Genomic DNA, 20,245 nt, shown 5'->3' with positions numbered 1-20,245 from the left:
AAACACCAAAAGAAAGATGCCCAGGGTCCCTGCTCATCTGCGTGAATGTGCCTTAAGCATGCTGCAAGGAGGCATGAGGACTGCAGATGTGGCCAGGGCAATAAATTGAAATGTCCGTACTGTGAGACGCCTAAGACAGCGCTACAGGGAGACAAGACGGACAGCTGATCGTCCTCACAGTGGCAGACCACATGTAACACCTGCACAGGATCGGTACATCCGAACATCACACCTGCGGGACAGGTACAGGATAGTAGCAACTGCCTGAGTTACACCAGGAACGCACAATCCCTCCATCAGTGCTTAGATTTTCCGCAATAAGCTGAGAGAGGCTGGACTGAGTGCTTGTAGGCCTGTTGTAAGGCAGGTCCTCACCAGACATCACCAGCAACAACGTCGCCTATGGGCACAAACCCATCATCGCTGGACCAGACAGGATTGGCAAAAAGTACTCTTCACTTAGAGTCGTGGTTTTGTCTTACCACGCGTGATGGTCGGATTTGCGTTTATCGTCGAAGGAATGGGCGTTACACCGAGGCCTGTACTCTGGAGCGGGATCAATTTGGAGGCGGGTGGTCCATCATGGTCTGGTGCGGTGTGTCACAGCATCATTGGATTGAGCTTGTTGTCATTGCAGGCAATCTCAGCGCTGTGCGTTACAGGGAAGACATCCTTCTCTCTCATGTGGTACCCTTCCTAAAGGCTCATCCTGACATGACCCTCCGCATTGACAATGCCACCAGCCATACTGCTCGTTTTGTGCGTGATTTCCTGCAAGACAGGAATGTCAGTGTACTGCCATGGCCAGTGAAGAGCCCGGATCTCAATCTCATTGAGCACGTCTGGGACCTGTTGGATTGAAGGGTGAGGGCTAGGGCCATTCCCCTCAGAAATGTCTGGGAACTTGCAGGTGCCTTGGTGAAGAGTGGAGTAACATCTCACAGCAAAAACTGGCAAATCTGGTGCAGTCCATGAGGAGGAGATGCACTGCAGTACTCAATGCAGCTGGTGCAACCAGATGCTGACTGTTACTTTTGATTTTGACCCCGCTTTGTTCAGGGACACATTATTCAATTTCTGTTAGTCACATGTCTGTAAAACTTGTTCAGTTCATGTCTCAGTTGTTGAATCTTGTTAAGTTTGCTGAAAATAAACGCAGTTGACAGTGAGAGGACGTTTCTTTTTTTCCTGAGTTTAGTTGCGGAGAGTCCCTGAAATCCTAGATTCAGATCATTCAGGCTAGAAAAAACATCACCCTGATAGGCCAGTTGCGTGAGAAACTTGTCATCATGCAGACAAGTGAAAATGTGTTTCTTTTTTTGCTCAGTTTATGAGATGAGCATGGCAAAATATGTAAACCTTATTAAAGTGACTAGTGTTCCATTATTAAAGTTGCCAGTGATTCCAAGTCTATGTATGTGAGACAGCAGCCTCTAATGTGCTAGTGATGGCTATTTAACAGTCTGATGGCCTTGAGATAGAAGCTGTTTTTCTGTTCCTCAGTCCCGGCTTTGATGTACCTGTACTGACCTTGCCTTCTGGATGATAGTTGGGTGAACAGGCAGTGGCTCGGGTGGTTGTTGTCCTTGATTATATTTTTGGCCTTCCTGTGACATCGGGTGCTGTAGTTGCCCTGGAGGGCAAGTAGTTTGCCCCCGGTGATGCGTTGGGCAGACCGCACTACCCCCTGGAGAGCCCTGCGGCATACAAGGCGGTGATACAGCCCGACAGGATGCTCTGTTGTGCATCTGTAAAAGATTGTGAGGGTTTTAGGTGCCAAGCCTCATTTCTTCAACTTCCTGAGGTTGAAGAGGCGCTGTTGCATCTTCTTCACCACACTGTCTCTGTAGGTGGACCATTTCAGTTTGTCAGTGATGTGTATGCCGAGGAACTTGAAGCTTTCCACCTTATCCACTGCGGTCCCATCGATGTGGATTGGGGGTGCTCCCTCTGCTGTTTCCTGAAGTCCACAATCAACTCCTTTGTTTTGTTGATGTTGAGTGAGAGGTTGTTTTCCTGGCACCACACTCCCAGGGCCCTCACCTCCTCCGTGTAGGCTGTCTCTTCATTGTTGGTAATCAGGCCTGCGACTCTTGTGTCGTCTGCAGACTTGATGATTGAGTTGGAGGCGTGTGTGGCTACGCAGTCATGGGTGAACAGGGAGTACAGGAGGGGCTGAGCACACATCCTTTTGGGGCCCCAGTGTTGATGATCAGTGAAGTGGATGTGTTGTTTCCTACCTTCACTACCTGGGGGCGGCCCGTCTGGAAGTCCAGGACCCAGTTGCACAGGGTGGGGTTCGTACCCAGGGCCTCGAGCTTAATGATGAGCTTGGAGGGTACTATGGTGTTGAATGCTGAGCTATAGTCAATGAACAGCCTTCTTACGTAGGTATTCCTCTTGTCCAGATGGGATAGGGCAGTGTGCAGTGTGATGGTGATTGCATTGTCTGTGGATCTATTGGGGCGGTAAGCAAGTTGAATTGGGTCTAGGGTGTCAGGTAAGGTAGAGGTGATAAGATCCTTGAATGGTCTCTAAAAGCACTTCATGATGACAGAAGTGAGTGCTACAGGGCGAAAGTAATTTAGTTCAATTACCTTTGCTTTCTTGGATACAGGAACAATTGGTGGCCATATTGAAGCATGTGTGGACAGCAGACTGGGATAGAGAGAGATTGAATATGTCTGTAAACACTCCGGCCAGCTGGTCTGCGCATGTTCTGAGGACGCGGCTCGGGATGTCATCTGGGCCAGAAGTCTTGTGAGGGTTATCGCTTAAATGTCTTGATCAAGTTGGCCATGGAGAAGGAGAGCCCCCAGTCTTTGGTAGCATGCCGCATAGGTGGGACTCTGTTATCCTCAAAGCGGGCGGTGAAGGTGTTTAGCTTGTCCGGAAGCAAGACATCGGTATCCGCGACGTGGCTGGTTTTCCCTTTGCAGTCCGTGATTGTCTGTAGACCCTGCCATGTGCGTCTGGTGTCTGAGCTGTTGAATTGCGACTCCATTGTCTCTATACTCCAGTTTTGCCTGTTTGATTGCCTTACGGAGGGAATAACTACACTGTTTGTATTCAGCCATATTCCCAGTCACCTTGCCATGGTTAAATGCGATGGTTCGCGCCTACAGGTTTGGCGAATGCTGCCATCTATCCACGGTTTTTGGTTAGTCTCAAAACATTTTTAGTTCTTCCCGACTGTATGTAATAACACAAAACATTTCCTGGACTAATAATGTAAGAAATAACACATTAAAAAGTAAATATTTCTGTCCTTTGCCTTGGTTATAAAAGCATGGGGTGGTTTGACATGGAATAAAAAACAAACCTATGAGAGATGCTACTCTATGCATATTTATAAAATTGCAAGTTATAGTACGATAAAAAATGCCTGCAGTGCACGCTGCCAGACAATGTCGGAGAAGGACGCTATAATAATGAATGAACAGTCAATGTATTGTATAAAAACAGGATCTGGTAATCCATATAGGATAACTGTATTTAGGCATTAAATGTTATCACGCACATAGCCTAGATGTCCCTGCAAGAATCATTATTCGATAATGAGGTTTGCAGCCTTATCTGGGTAAAAGCTTCCCCTGCTGGCATTTTAATTGTTGATGAAATATACAATTTCTCATTGGCTCTCATGTTGCTGGGCTCATTGGCTTTTATGGCATTCCTAGGCAGGGCAGGGGGGTAGGACCCAGAGCATGACTCCTTCTCCTCTTCACCATGTCTCAGAGAGCTCAATTTCTCTAAATCGTTGTTCGCACTGCAGGCCTTATTGCTCAAATCAGTTTTGGAATACTGACTGGCCAAACAGCAGGCTAAGTGACCAAATCGGATTTGTGTGTGTTCAGACAGCAGTCATTCACTGACATGGCTAATCTAACTAGTTGTCATAGTAACAAAGGGAATGTGCACAGTGCTGGAGGCTGATTGGTGGTGGTGCTCATGCTTCCTATTACTCAGAGGTTCTGTGGCAAGCTAAGGTGACAACAATGCCTGCCATTAACATTTCCCAGTGGCTTTGTATGTTCTAGATCATAGTCTAAGAACAACTGAAAAAAACAAGTCCATTTTGGTTAGCAATTTTTAGATTTTAGTCACTTCAAACTGCCAATGTGAACAAGGCTTTTACTTCCCCTCTCCCAGCCTAGCTCTGTCCCTCTTGAATTTGTGGTGATGCCACTAGTCTCTGTGTGAAACTGAGTGGGTTCTTCGGTGTCCTGGTATCAAGTAACAGAGACTTCAAAATACCTATTTTGTTTTACATTTAGGCTAATCACTGATGTGTTTAACGACTTGTTTCACTGAGTACCATAGTTTCTGTGTTAGTTAGCCAAGTATGTAAATCTATATGCCTAATTATTAATGTGAACCATTTTTGTTTGTGTGGTTAATGGTTCACTTGCTGGTGAAATTCAAATGACCTTTGTCCTTATATAATTCAGCTATCAACATTTGACATTAGCTAGCCTATAGCCTTTTTGTTAGCAGAAATGGGCACTAGTCCAGCAGGTCAAACAAGCACTTTGGTGCATTTCAACTAACCTAATTTCCTTTGTTTATTTAAGTATTGAGATTCTTTCTCAGACTGTGGAACCACCTTCATAGATGTGCATGTGAAAAAAACAAATTCTAACTTCTTTAAAGCAATGTCTTTGCCTTGGTCCAAAGGCAGTGTAGGCTACATGTGGGCTGTGAGTGGCGGCACTAACCAGTTGACCACCCAAGCCATATTGCTCACCCCTTTAGGTTGGCCATGGGTATACCATAATGCAGTGGTATTGCAAAACATTTCAGCGGGGAACCCATTTTTCCCGTCAGAATTTCTGGGGACCCCATCTATTCCGCAATAAATTCTTGCGACCCAACCCTAAATCTAATGACACAACCTTAAAATTTGTCCATTTAGATTTTTACATCAAAATAACCTTCAATTCATTACATTTTCTAAATGAAAAGAAACCAATAAATTAGGCCTACTCAATCAAATATAATCTTTCTAATTATCTTTCTCAAAAATGTTAGTATATTGTCCCATATAATAATTTGTACCCACTGCAGTTCAAGGTTGCGACCGCAACTTTGAATACCACTGCCATATAGAATGTTGCACTTGGTTTCTTTGCCGAATCATTTGGCACACTGTGTGAGCTTCACACCATAGCTCAGTCGGTCCACTTCATCTAGGCCGAGCCTGATCCTTTCATCACATGCACTACTTCTGCATTTATCTATTAATGGCTTTGCACTTTTTCTTTTTGTCTATCCCAAATGTTCTTCTCTAATGACTCATCGCCTCTCTCTTTCTATCTCTCTCACCTCTGATCATCTTCCCTTCCCATTTTCACTAACAAGCCACTAAGTGCCAAAGCAAAGGAACATTCTGTGACGTCCGTGTGCATCTGTTCACCGGTGAATCATGCTTAGGCCTAAGTGTTTTTCAGAGAGGACTAGCCTTGTTTTTGCCCTGCTGTCCTCATTTGACAGAAACTCTGATGGCTCCCCCATGCTGGGTTCTTCTGTTGTATTAAGATTTTTACATCTGTTTGAATGCAGAGCCAAAAAGCGCACGTAATTATAATCAAACTCACATATCTGACGTTCCTTGTTTTCTGCCAGAGATGGGCAATAGAAAAAGGCGTATATTATTTTGGATGTTTTGTGGGTCATAAATAGATGTGTTTACAGAGCGTTTTCTTTTCAAAAAGCTTCAGCAGGATAAATTGTGCATGTTTTCTTCCCTTTTTTTTATTTTACCTTTATTTAACCAGGCAAGTCAGTTAAGAACAAATTCTTATTTTGAATGACGGCCTAGGAACAGTGGGTTAACTGCCTGTTCAGGGGCAGAACGACAGATTTGTACCTTGTCAGGTCGGGGGTTTGAACTTGCAACCTTCCGGTTACTAGTCCAACGCTCTTAACCACTAGGCTACCCTGCCGCTCCTGAGAGAAGACAGGTGATATTTAGTTCCCGATGATAAGTTCTTTCAGGCTATTCATAGAAACTCAAGAACTCACTCAATTTACTGCAGAACTGCTTGTATGCAGAACTGTAAGCTTCTATCTAGACCGTTTCTTTATTGTCTCTGGTTTCCTCGACAGGGCCTGAGCACGGAGCGCCGACGATGCTAGGGCTACCATGGGTAGCGTCACACTGCGCTATTTCTGCTATGGCTGCCTCTTCACCTCCGTGACCTGGTCCGTCCTACTCTTCCTCTACTTCAGCCTCGGCCAAGACGGCGGCCGGCCCACCTTCAGGTATGTGCCCATCCAGGGGCCCCAGGCCCACCGCTTCCAACCCCGTTTCTCCAAGGGCCCTGGAGGAGGGCCAGAACATGGCATTACGGCAGTCCCTGCAGCTGGAGCAGGAGGCAACAAGCAGGCCGATCTCTCTCCTGAGATGGGTAAGTGAGTCCTCCTTCAGAGCATGAAACTTGAAACGACCCCCATTGGTCAAAGATGATTTCACTCTTATCTTTATACAGAACTTTATAGGAGTGTACATGAAAAGTAATGTTACCATAGCAGATTATGTAAAGGAGCTGGCCTGGAAGAAAATCTCAAAATGAATGTCAGTTAATTAATGAAGCTCATGTGAACTGCAGGCCTATTACCTTCAGAGTGTCACATGCACCCAGAATGATGAGCTCTCAATCGTACCCATGACAAATTCTGGAATGGTTTCGGACATTTTGACAGTCTGTAATCTTCATGGGTCCAAAAGGGAAGTTTAATGTTGGTTTGCTCCCATGTCAACCAATAAAACATTTAACAGGAGAGCGATGTAAAAAGTAAGTACAGCCTAGGCGTTTCCACATCAAAGCCCATTTATAGTTGGACAGTGAGAAACATAGGCACAATCAAGCTAACCATAACTCATTACAGATTATCGGTTTGCATTGAGTGATTTTAACTGTCTGAAAGCAAGTGCAACGACGAGACACACAAATGGTGCATTGCAGCAATGAAAAAGCATTATTGAAATGTTGTTGAATTGGAGTGAGGCCTTCAGCTGGCTGAGTGAGTTATTTCCATGGTTGCACAGAGTTCATCAGCAAAGTAAACCTAAGCCATTACCTCTCACTCTGGAAAGGCCTCTTATGTTACCATGGCAACTTGGATACATCAATAGAATCCTCATACTGACCAACTACCATAAGTACCCTCCCTATTCTGAACAATCGAATCAACTTGCATTCTTTATTAATTTTTTTCATCATCCCATCTTTTCCTTTTCAGGTATGATTTTTAATGAGCAAGACCAGGAGGTGCGCGACATGGGCTATCACAAGCATGCTTTCAACGTACTGATCAGCAATCGACTAGGCTACCACAGAGACCTCCCCGACACTAGGGACGACAAGTGAGTGAGAGCGCGACAGCGCATTTGTGCTTGGCATAAATGTGGGTTTATTGACCCATTCAGAGTGAACGGCTGACGCAGCACTTTACAAGCCATCGCATGAAGGGCGACGGTAGCCAAAGGCTGAATGGGAAATCATGTCAATCTCTCTCTGCCTGGCTTGTGGCCATTACGAAATCAAAGGACAGGCCACATCATCTGTCTAGAGATTAATTGATTTCGCACTGGTCTGTGCCTAACAAGTAGGCCTGTAGGTTGGAGTTATCACACGCGATGAGTTGCTTGTAAATGCTATAGGAGAGTTTGTAAATTCTGCAGACATGTTAGGATAGGGCAGAGAGTGAGTAGTTGAGGCATAGGATTTTATAGCAAAGGGTAAAACTGTTAACGTGTCCAAGGGGTAAGGCTTTCACAACTTTCACAAGGTTGTAGAGAGTTCTGTAGGTGTGACATTCACAAGCCCAAATGTTGCATTAGAAGCTGCACAGTGACAGAGCATGAGCGTAGGGTGCTACAAAAATGTCAGAACTTTTTCTTTGTCATTATACATCACATAGAATGAATAATTAGATTGTTCTCTACAATATTAACACTTTAATATACTAGTACTTGACAATGTGGATGAAATAAGAATGTTAATTTGCTGTGGCCGTTACTAGTTTAGAAAAAGCCGCTCTTGGGTGTGTATCTGTTCCATATTTGGGGTTGGGATGTGGTACCATTTTGGAGGTGTTTCTGCGGGTTTGGACCAAACAAAATCAACTTGATACCTAAGTAATTTTCATCTCCAGATCCTTGGCTATATTGGCTATCAATCTACGGTGAGAGGGGCCGTTTCTATGGCAATTTAAAGGGAGACACAGAAATGCACAATGAAAACATGAACAGATTGTCTTCGCGGAGAGTGTATATTGAAATTCAGTTTGTTAGCTTGGTAAATAAATATATATTTAGTCCCTCTTTTGTTTTGTATTCTGTGGATTTCAGTTAGAATTAGCCCTTGTTTTCACCCACGAACCAGCAGCCACATCAGTTTGATGTTGGAAGTTAGCACCGTTCTGCCGCGGAGCAGCGCCACAGAGTTCTATTGAGCAGTGACCACTTTTTGATCATGCTCGTGATGAAATTCCATTCACTATAAATATGCTAAATTCTCAGAGTAAAACGTCTAACTTCTGAACCATACACCATAAAGACATGGGTGTTGGACAGTTTTTTTTTAACGCAATTGTCTATTGAATGGACATATTTGTATAAACCTTGAATGAATGAATCATTTTATGGATGAACACCGTAATGAGTGAGTGAAGTTGTATGCATTCCATTATCAAAGAGGATCTGAACCTAGTTCTGTTTGTCCCTGTAGAACTACAGTGGCTTGGTGTGCTAATATGCAATATCTGTTAATAGTGACTCCCGTCCCTCTCTCAGGTGCCGAGACATGATCTATCCTCTGTCCCTCCCCGCGGCCAGCGTAGTGATCTGCTTCTTCAACGAGGCGTTCTCCGCCCTCCTGCGCACCGTGCACAGCGTCCTGGATCGCACGCCGGCCTACCTGCTGCATGAGATTATACTGGTGGATGACAGCAGTGAACTAGGCAAGCTGCTCTTTTCAGTTGTGCATCTATTGGTTTTGTTCAGGCTTGCCGGAGCGACGCAGACCATAACAAGGCCCAGTAAATTATTGGATGCTGTCATGGAATGTGTGTCTGTCTACAGTGTGCGTGCTTCAATGACCTACTTGGAAAACAAACGCAGGCTACTGTATTGTATTGGCATATTGTGAGAGAGTGTTGTCTGTATCAACTGAAAAGTTCGCCAAGGGTCTTATGAGTAAGTTTAGATAGAAAATAGAGCTTTGATCGCAGTGGGATCTACATGTATAGATAAAGATATCAGCTCCATCTGGAAGCATCTCTCCTGTCCTGTTTCTCCACCACAGCTGATCTGAAGGAAGATCTTGACAGCTATGTCCAGCAGCACAAACTCCAGGTCAAGGTCAAGGTGGTCCGCAACGAGAAGAGAGAGGGATTGATCAGAGGGAGGATGATAGGTGCTTCTCATGCCACCGGTGAGCCCCCCCAAACCATAACTCTTCACTAATGGGTAACACTTTATATTTAAATAATTGAATGACCATTTTTTAATCATTGGTTTATTAAGGGACCTTAATATAAAGTGTTACCCAATAATGTAACAATATTCACACTGAGATGAGATCCTATTTCTGACACCATGTAACAATATGCACACTGACACAGGATCCCACTTTGGACACTGAGACGGGATCCCACTTCTAACTCCATGTAACAATATGCACACTGAGACGGGATCCCATTTCTCACACCATGTAACAATATGCACACTGAGACGGGATCCCACTTCTAACTCCATGTAACAATATGCACACTGAGACGGGATCCCACTTCTAACTCCATGTAACAATATGCACACTGAGACGGGATCCCATTTCTCACACCATGTAACAATACGCACACAGACCGGATCCCATTTCTCACACCATGTAACAATATGCACACTGAGACGGGATCCCATTTCTCACACCATGTAACAATACACACACTGAGACGGGATCCCATTTCTCAAACCATGTAACAATATGCACACTGAGACGGGATCCCATTTCTCACACCATGTAACAATATGCACACTGAGACGGGATCCCATTTCTCACACCATGTAACAATATGCACACTGAGACGGGATCCCATTTCTCACACCATGTAACAATATGCACACAGGCGGGATCCCATTTCTCACACCATGTAACAATATGCACACTGAGACGGGATCCCATTTCTGACACCATGTAACGATATGCACACTGAGACAGATCCCATTTTTGACACCATGTAACGATATGCACACTGAGACGGGATCCCACTTCTGACACCATGTAACAATATGCACACTGAGACAGGATCCCATTTCTCACACCATGTAACAATATGCACACTGAGACGGGATCCCATTTCTGACTCCATGTAACAATATGCACACTGAAACATGGACGTCTTCTGTCAAGTTCAATACAGATGTAATAGGGTTGTATTGTAATCAGCAGCAGTCTGATATAGGGGACCATGGTACAGGTGAACCAAACTGTAGTTGTGTACCCTTATCCCCAAGAAACCCTGATCTGAGAACTCTCCCCATTGTTCTCCATCCTCTCTCCTGATTGGCGTTTCCTCTCTGAAGGGGAGGTGCTTGTGTTCCTGGACAGCCACTGTGAGGTGAATGAGGCGTGGCTGCAGCCCCTGCTGGCTCCCATCCAGCGGGACCACAAAACAGTGGTGTGTCCCGTCATCGACATTATTAGCGCTGACACCCTGGCCTATAGCCCCTCCCCCATTGTCCGGGGGGGCTTCAACTGGGGGCTGCACTTCAAGTGGGACACTGTGCCCGCCTCAGAGCTCAACAGTCCCGACGGAGCAGTGGGCAGCATCAGGTAACCAACCCCTTGGGTCTTTAAGGGTTTCGCACACGATATTTGCCAATTATTCTTTTCAAAATTCTTCAAGGTCTGTCAAGATATTGGGGATTAATTTTCAAGACTTGACATACATTTTCAAGCATATTTAAGTCAAATCTGTGACTTGTCCACTCAGGACCATCAACTGTCTTCTTGGTAAGCAACTCCAGTGTACATTTGGTCTTGGGTGGTAGGTTATTTAACCCAAGGGCTAGTCTTCCAAGAGTCCATAAGAAATATAAAAACTGAAATGTGAAAATAACAAAAGTAAAAACACAAAGATTCACATTCCCTATACATAATGTGTGGTCTATAGGTGGCCTTGGTTCTGCTCTGTGTGGAACGAGAGTGTTTGCCTTTGACCATATCCAGTTTATCATGTACAGTGCATTCAGAAAGTATTCAGACCCCCTGACTTTTTCAACATTTTGTTACATTACAGCCTTATTCTAAAATTGATTAGTGTTTTACCCTCATCAATCTACACACGATACCCCATAATAACAAATCAAAAACAGGTTTAGACATTTTTGCAAATGTGATATTTTTTATTTATTTTTACATTTACACAAGTATTCAGACCTTTTACTCAGTGCATTGTTGAAGCACCTTTGGCAGCAATTACAGCCTCGAGTCTTCTTGCGTATGATGCTACAAGGTTGGCACACCTGTATTTGGGGAGTTTCTCCCATTCTTCTCTGCACTCTGTTAGTGTGATATGTGTGAATTGCTTGATAGTGTAGGTGATGTAAACAGAGGTTTACTTTCTTCGGGACCTGAATATTGCCCGGTTTTCATCAAGCTGTCGACTCAAGAGGAAGCATCACTGTGACCAGTGCCTTTAATCTGGTTCAGGTTAATAATCAATCAACCAGGGTGTTTACAAACACTTCAAGAACAAGATAACCCACATGTATCAATCACATTTTTAGTAATACTATAGAACTTTGTTCTAAAGCTGTATCCGTTCCCATTGGATGCAGTGATCACAATATAGTGGCTATATCCAGGAAAACCAAAGTTCCAACAGCTGGGCCTAAAATAGTGTATAAGAGATCATACAAAAGATTTTGCTGTGACTCTTATGTGGATGATGTTAAAAAATATTTGTTGGTCAGATGTGATTAATAAGGAGCATCCAGATGCTGCACTTGATTAATTTATAAAATTGCTTCTTCCAATTATTGATAAACGTGCAACTGTTAAGGCTTAATGGATTAAAGAGGAATTTAAAAACTGTATGGTTGAAAGAGATGGGGCAAAAAGAGTGGCTAATAAGTCTGGCTGCACATCTGACTGGATGACTTAATGCACATTGAGAAATTATGTGACGAAACTCAACAAAAATAAGAAACTGTTATGATGCCAAGATTAATGATATAAAGAATGATGGGGAAAAAACGTTGGAGTACTTTAAAGGAAATTATGGGCAGAAAGACAAATTCAACTGTCATCGAATCAGAGGGCTTATTCATCACAAAACCATTTGATGTTGCCAATTATTTTAATGATTACTTCATTGGCAAAGTGTGCAAACTTAGGCAGGAAATGCCAACAATGAACAGCGCTATCATATTCATGAATTTAAAAAAACAAATAATGAAAGAAAAGTTTTGCAAGTTTGAATTTTGTAAAGTTAGTGTGGGAGAGGTGGAAAAATGATCAATCATGCAAACCTGGCATTGACAACTTGGATGGAAAGCTACTGAGGATGGTAGCTGACTATAGCCACTCCTATCTGTCATATCTTTAATTTGAGTCTAGAGGAAAATCTTTGTCCTCAGGCCTGGAGGGAAGACAAAGTAATTCCTCTACCCAGGAGTGGTAAAGCGGCCTTTACTGGTTCTAACAGCAGACCTATCAGCTTACTGCCAGCTCTTAGCGAACTGTTGGGAAAAATTGTGTTTAACCAAATACAATGCTATTTCTCTGCAAACAAATTAACAACAGACTTTCAGCGTGCTTATGGAGAAGGGCACTAAACATATACTGCACTGACACAAATGACTGATGATTGGTTGAAAGAAATTGATAATAATAAGATTGTGGGAACTGTACTGTTAGATTTCACTGCAGCCATTGATATTATTGACCATAACCTATTGTTGAAGAAACGTAGGTGTTATGGCTTTTCAACATCTGCCATATTGTCGATTCAGACCTACAGTTGCAGTCGGAAGTTTACATACACGTTTTTCAACCACTCCACAAATTTCAAACTATAGTTTTGGCAAGTCGGTTAGGACATCTACTTTGTGCATGACACAAGTAATTTTTCCAACAATTGTTTATAGACAGATTATTTCACTTATAATTCACATTCATGTCATGGCTTTAGAAGCTTCTGATAGGCGCATTTACAGAATTTGAGTCAATTGGAGGTGTACCTCTGGGTGTATTTCAAGGTCTACCTTCAAACTCTGTGCCTCTGCTTGACATCATGGGGAAATCAAAATAAATCATGTGTAGATGTGTAGACCTCCACAAGTCTGATTCATCCTTGAAGGCAATTTCCAAATGCCTGAAGGTACCACGTTCATCTGTACAAACAATAGTTCGCAAGTATAAACAGCATGGGACCACACAGCCGTCATACTGCTCAGGCAGGAGAAGCGTTCTGTCTCCTAGAGATGAACCTACTTTGGTGCCAAAATTGCAAATCAATCCCAGAACAACAGCAAATGACCTTGTGAAGATGCTGAAGGAAACAGGTACAAAAGTATCTATATCCACAGTAAAAGAAGTCCTATATCGACATAACCTGAAAGGCCACTCAGCAAGGAAGAAGCCACTGCTCCAAAATTGCCATAAAAAAGCCAGACTACGGTTTGCAACTGGACATGGGGATAAAGATTGTACTTTTTGGAGAAATGTCCTCTGGCCAGATGAAACAAAAATAGAACTGTTTGGCCATAATGACCATCGTTATGTTTGGAGGAGAAGGAGGGAAGCTTGCAAGCTGAAGAACACCATCCCAACCGTGAAGCACGAGGGTGGCAGCATCATGTTGTTGGGGTGCTTTGCTGCTGGAGAGACTGGTGCACTTCACAAAGTAGATGGCATTATGAGGAGGGAAAATTATGTGGATGTATTGAAGCAACATCTGAAGACATCAGTCAGGAAGTTAAAGCTTGGTCGCAAATGGGTCTTCTAAATGGACAATGACCCCAAGCATCTTCCAAAGTTGTGGCAAAATGGCTTATGGACAACAGAGTCAAGGTATTGGGTATCGGAGTGGCCATCACAAAGTCCTGACCCCAATCTAATAGAAAGTTTGTGGTCAGAACTGAAAAAGCGTGTGCGAGCATTCCTCCTCTGTCAGGAGGAATGGGCCAAAATTCACCCAATTTATCGTGGGAAGCTTGTGAAAGGCTACCCGAAACATTTGACCCAAGTTAAACAATTTAAAGGCAATGCTACCAAAAACTAATTGAGTGTATGTAAACTTCTGACCCACTGGGAATGTGATGAAATAAAATATTATCTCTACTATTATTCTGACATTTCACATTCTTAAAATAAATAAATAACTGACCTAAGACTGGGAATTTTTACCCGGATTAAATATCAGGAATTTTGAAAAACTGAGTTTAAATGTATTTGTCTAAGGTCTATGTAAACTTTCGACTTCAACTGTATATGGTGCCTTCGGAAAGTATTCCGACACCTTGACCTTTTCCACATTTTCTAAGGTTACAGCCTTATTCTAAAATTGATTGAATTGTTTTTCCCCCATCAATCTACACACAAAGCAGGTTAGAAATTTTAGCTAATTTATTTATAAATCTCTATTTTTATATCACATTTGCGTAAGTATTAAGACCCTTTATTCAATACTTTGTTGAAGCATTTTTGGCAGCATTTACATCCTCGAGTATGAAACACAGGCTTGGCACACCTGTATTTGTGGAGTTTCTCCCATCTTTCTCTGCATATCCTCTCAAGCTCTGTCAGGTTGAATGGGGAGCGTTGCTGCACAGCTATTTTCAGGTCACAAGTCCGGGCTCTGGTTGGGCCACTCAAGAACATTCAGAGACTTGTCCTGATGCCACTCCTGCGTTGTCTTGGCTGTTTGCTTAAGGTCATTGTCTTGTTGGAAGGTGAACCTTCGCCCCAGTCTGAGGTCCTGAGCAGTCTGGAGCAGGTTTTCATCTGTTCATCTTTGCCTTGATCTTGACTAGTCTCCCAGTGCCTGCTACTGAAATCATCACCACAGCGTGAAACCTGCCACCACAATTCTTCACCGTAGGGATGGTAATGGCCAGGTGATGAGCGGTGCAAGGTTTCCTCCAGACGGGATGATTGGTATTCAGGCCAAAGAGTTCAATCTTGGTTTCATCAGACCAGATAATCTTCTTTTTCATGATCTGAGAGTCATTAGGTGCCTTTTGGCAAACTCCAAGCATTCTGTCATGTGCCTTTTTCTGAGGAGTGACCACGTTTCCATGAAGGCCTGATTGGTGGAGTTCTTCAGAGATGGTTGTCCTTCTGGAAGGTTCTCCCATCTCCACAGAGGAACTCTGGACTCTCATCGGGTTCTTGGTTACCTCCCTGACCAAGGCCCTTCTCCCCTGGTTGCTCAGGTTTTTTCCAGTATTACTTTGGTGCTTTGTTGCATACAATTTGCATGTTTTGGAATATTTTATATTCTGTATATTTGTATTATTTTCACTTGTCTTTTAGGTCATTATTGTGGAGTCACTACAAGGATGTTTTAGAATCACCAATGGCCTCATGGTAACATCCCTGAGCAGTTTCATTCCTGTCTTGCAGCTCAGTTCAGAAGGACAACTGTATCTTTGGTTTAATATATAATCCAGAGCATAATTATTAACTTGACGAGAGAATCAATGTCTGATTTGTTATTGTTACCCATCTTCCAATCACTGTCATTCTTTGTGGCTCTAAAAGCTCTTTGTAGTTGAATTGGTGCTTGATATTCATTACTTGACTGAGTGACCTTTACAGATGTTGTATGTATGGGTCGAGGAAGGGTTATCAAATCAAATTGTATTAGTCACATGCGCCGAATACAGTGAAATGCTTACTTATGAGCCCCAAACGAACAATGTGGTAAAACATATATTTTTTTAGAATAAGAATAAAAGTAACAACAATAGCGAGAGTATATTTAGAGGGGTTCTCGTACAGAGTCAATGTTCGGGGGCACCGGTTAGTCGAGGTACTATTAGAGTTATTAAAGTGACTATGCATAGATGATAACAACAGAGAGTAGCAGCGGTGTAAAAGATTGGGGAGCAATACAATTAGTCTGGATAGCCATTTGATTAGATGTTCAGGAGTCTTATGGCTTGGGGGTATAAGCTGTTTAGAAGCCTCTTGGACCTAGACTTGGTATTCCGGTACAGCTTGCTGTGCGGTTGCAGAGAGAACAGTCTATGACTAGGGTGGCTGGAGTCTTAGACAATTTTTAGGGCCTTCCTCTGACACTGCCTGGAATAGAGGTCCAAGATGGCAGGAAGCTTGGCCGTACGCACTACACTCTGTAGTGCCTTGCAGTCGGAGGCCGAGAAATTGCCATACCAGGCAGTGATGCAACCAGTCAGGATGCTCTCGATGGTGCAGCTGTAGAACCTTTTGAGGATCTGAGGACCCATGCCAAATCTTTTCAGTCTCCTGAGAGGGAATAGGTTTTGTCGTGCCCTCTGCACAACTGTCTTGGTGTGCTTGGACCATGTTAGTTTGTTGGTGATTTGGACACCAAGGAACTTGAAGCTCTCAACCTGCTCCACTACAGCTTCGTCGATGAGAAGGGGGGCGTGCTCGGTCCTCTTTTTCCTGTAGTCCACAATCATCTCATTTGTCTTGATCACGTTCAGGGGAGAGGTTGTTGTCCGGGCACCAGGTCTCTGACCTCTCTCTATAGGCTGTCTCGTTGTTGTCGGTGGTCAGGCCTACCACTATTGCGTTATCGGCAAACTTAATGATGGTGTTGTCGTGCCTGGCCGTACAGTCATGAGTGAACAGGGACTGAAGGGGACTGAGCACGCACCCCTGAGGGTCCCCTGTTTTGAGGATCAGCATGGCGGATTTGTTGTTACCTACCCTTACCACCTGGAGCCGGCCCGTCAGGAAGTCCAGGATCCAGTTGCACAGGGAGGTGTTTAGTCCCAAGGTCCTTAGCTTATTGATGAGCTTTGAGGGCACTATGGTGTTGAATGCTGAGCTGTAGTCAATGATTAGCATTCTCACATAAGTGTTCCTTTTGTCCTGGTGGGAAAGGGCAGTGTGGAGTGCAATAGAGTTGGCATCATCTGTGGATCTGTCAAGGCGGTATGCAAATTGGACTGTGTCTAGGATTTCTGGACTAGGTCTAGGAAGGGGTTTGAAAATGTCAGTGAAGACACTTGTCAGTTGGTCAGCGCATGCTCGCAGTACGCGTCCTCCTCGTAATCCGTCTGGCCCTGCGGCCTTGTGAATGTTGACCTGTTTAAAGGTCTTACTCACATCGGCTGCGGACCGCGTGATCACACAGTCTTTCGGAACAGCTGGTGCTCTCATGCATGTTTCAGTGTTATTTGCCTCAAAGCGAGCGTAGAAGGAGTTTATCTCGTCTGGTAGGCTCGTGTCACTGGGCAGCTCTCGGCTGTGCTTCCCTTTGTAGTCTGTAATGGTTTGCAAGCCCTGCCACATCCGACGAGCGTCAGAGCCGGTGTAGTACGATTCGATCCAACGGTTCGTTGGAGGGCATAAGCGGGATTTCTTATAAGGTTAGAATCCCGCTCCTTGAAAGTGTCACCTCTAGCCTTGAGCTCAGTGCGGATGTTGCCTGTAATCCATGGCTTCTAATTGGGGTATGTACATACGGTCACTGTGGTGCCGACGTCATTGATGCACTTATTGATGAAGCCAATGTGGTGTACTCCTCAATGCCATCGGAGGAATCCTGGAACATATTCCAGTCTGTGCTAGCAAAACAGTCCTGCAGCTTAGCATCTGCTTCATCTGACCACTTTTGTTTTTGATCGAGTCACTGGTGCTTCCTGCTTAAATTTTTTCTTGTATGCAGGAATCAGGAGGATAGAATGATGGTCAGATTTGCCCAATGGAGGTCGAGGGAGAGCTTTGTATGCGACTCTGTGTGTGGAGTATAGGTGGTCCAGAGTTCTTTTTCCTCTGGTGCACATTTAACATGCTAATAGAAATTTGGTAAAACATATGTAAGTTTCCCTGCATTAAAGTCTCCAGCCACTGGGAGCGCTGCCTCTGGTTGAGTGTTTTCCTGTTTGCTTATGGCGGAATAAGGTTCATTGAGTGCGGTCTTAGTGCCAGCATCAGTCTGTGGTGGAATGTAGACAGCTACAAAAAATACAGATAAACTCTCTGGTTAGAGAGTGTGTTCTACAGCTTATCATGAGATACTCTACCTCAGGCGAGCAAAACCTTGAGACTTTCTAAGATATCGTACACCAGCTGTTATTTACAAAAATACATAGCCCGCCGCACCTTGTCTTACCAGACACCGCTGTTCTATCCTGCCAATACAGTATATAACCAGCCAGCTGTATGTTGATAATATCGTCGTTCAACCACAACTCCGTGTGACCGTCCACCTTGACAGAGTATTTTAGTATTTTGTATAGATTGACAAATAATTTTTAATCCCTATTTGTAACAAAAGGAGGTCTTAATATTTATGTAAGGCACTATGTCCAATCATCTCAAATACTAATTTGAGCTGTGGAAAGGAATACCCCCAAACTGCAAACTCCAAGCTGTAGACACATTATAGATGCAGAAAAAACAGTAAAGCCTATTTGTTGTTTATTTTGTATTATTATGTTGTTTTAGGCTGGCCTGCCCTATGCTATTATGTCCTGGAAATGTCTCCTTAAAGCTCAATTCGATTGGCTTTTTTATTTTCCCCCATTTAATTTGAATGGGCTCCCAGTGTGCACGAACCTGATACTGTATCAATAAAGGCCATCTGATGTAGACTAGACTTCACCCATCTCCCTCACGTGTGAAAGCTAATTAGTGGCCGTAGTAGCACGCCTGGTTCTAGGGACTGAATCGATCCCCGTTTTGAAGAGGCCCGGGTGCTTTAAATCCATTACTATGGCATAGGCTGGCTTTAGCCTAAAGGGCTACTCGGACAACCCGTTGTATTTGTTTACACTGCCTCTTAGTTTCTCTCACATGCTTGTGCTCTGGGCTTTACATAAGGATATAAGGCTACGGTCGCACAGAGAAAACATAGGAAATCAGATACGCATTCATCACGGTCTGTCATCAGAAGTTCAACTCTTTTTGGACGAGTTGCATACGCACAAAGGCCAACATATTGTGCATTTTTTGAAGGACAGTCATCTCTGTTGTCTATTGTCCATCAACAGTTGACTCCCATTGAAAAACCTTTGGCTCAATCAGTAATTTTCTGACACAATCTGTCTGGTTGCCAGACTCATCTTACATCTTAGGATGTGTCTTTAGGCAGCCCAATCAGATGCTAATAATTGGTATTTTGCCCAATGAGATCAGATCTTTTGCCAATAATTGGTCTTTTGACCAATCAGACCTTCTGCCAATTATTGGGCAAAAGATCAGAATTGGGCTGCCTGTGTGAACTCAGCCTTAGTGTCTCGATGCCAGTGCTACTTCAAAGGATATTGTAGTAGCTAGAATGCAGACTCACATTCTGTCTTTTCACTCCCACTCCTTGCCCAAGGTCTCCCACCATGGCAGGTGGTCTGTTTGCCATGGACAGGAAGTACTTTAACGAGCTGGGCCAATACGACAGTGGCATGGACATCTGGGGTGGTGAGAACCTTGAGATCTCCTTCCGGGTAAGTTAAAGGGCCACACACCATCACACTTACTGCATTACTGCTACATTTTATTCTTAGGAAGGGTGCAGATGTTCCCAAAGTAACACATAGGGTGGCAGGTAGCCTAGCGGTTAAGAGCATTGGGCCAGTAATCGAAAGGTTGCTAGTTCAATCCCGTATCGGACTAGGTGAAAAGTCTGTGCCCTAATTGCTCCTGTAAGTCGCTCTGGATAAGAGCATCTGCTGAATGACTCTGTAAACATAGAACACCCAGACTTTCAGTTGAAAAATGTAATTTCTATTTTAGGGTGGCTGCCAAATTTACACGCACGCACCTGGTCAAATGAGCTATGACATGTCAACCACTCACCATGAGCTCAAGACAGTTGGTTTATTTACCCACGTTTTGGCACGTTTCTTCTAATGCTTTGCCTCAGCAGACTTAAACAAGCTTTTCCCCCTTAAGAAAAATACAGAATGAAATAAAATGTCATAACCGACAGCCAAAGGCAGTTTTATTTCTCAACATTACGTTTTGGTCCAGTTGAGTTGGATCTCAGCAGACGAGCAACTGCATATTGACTTGCTACATGA

General features: G+C 43.7%; 1 protein-coding gene across 2 annotated transcripts in view; it reads left to right on the top strand.

Moving 5' to 3' along the window:
• The first annotated feature begins 6,089 nt into the window (after window positions 1–6,089).
• Window positions 6,090–20,245, top strand: part of LOC135522871 (polypeptide N-acetylgalactosaminyltransferase 11-like) — a 34,058-nt gene continuing 19,902 nt past the window's right edge. The window contains exons 1-6 of one of the 2 annotated variants that reach the window (XM_064949519.1): window positions 6,090–6,410; window positions 7,246–7,369; window positions 8,801–8,967; window positions 9,312–9,440; window positions 10,589–10,838; window positions 19,552–19,669. In XM_064949519.1, coding sequence (XP_064805591.1) covers window positions 6,146–6,410; window positions 7,246–7,369; window positions 8,801–8,967; window positions 9,312–9,440; window positions 10,589–10,838; window positions 19,552–19,669 — 1,053 coding nt within the window. In that variant the 5' untranslated portion in view covers window positions 6,090–6,145. The remainder of the gene's footprint in view (window positions 6,411–7,245; window positions 7,370–8,800; window positions 8,968–9,311; window positions 9,441–10,588; window positions 10,839–19,551; window positions 19,670–20,245) is intronic. The other variant, XM_064949521.1, reaches the window with a different exon arrangement.

The sequence above is a fragment of the Oncorhynchus masou genome, chromosome 30, assembly GCF_036934945.1.
Source record: "Oncorhynchus masou masou isolate Uvic2021 chromosome 30, UVic_Omas_1.1, whole genome shotgun sequence".
Lineage (NCBI taxonomy): Eukaryota > Metazoa > Chordata > Actinopteri > Salmoniformes > Salmonidae > Oncorhynchus > Oncorhynchus masou.
Note: the sequence above shows the minus strand (reverse complement) of the source record. Positions and strands in the feature narration are given on the sequence as shown.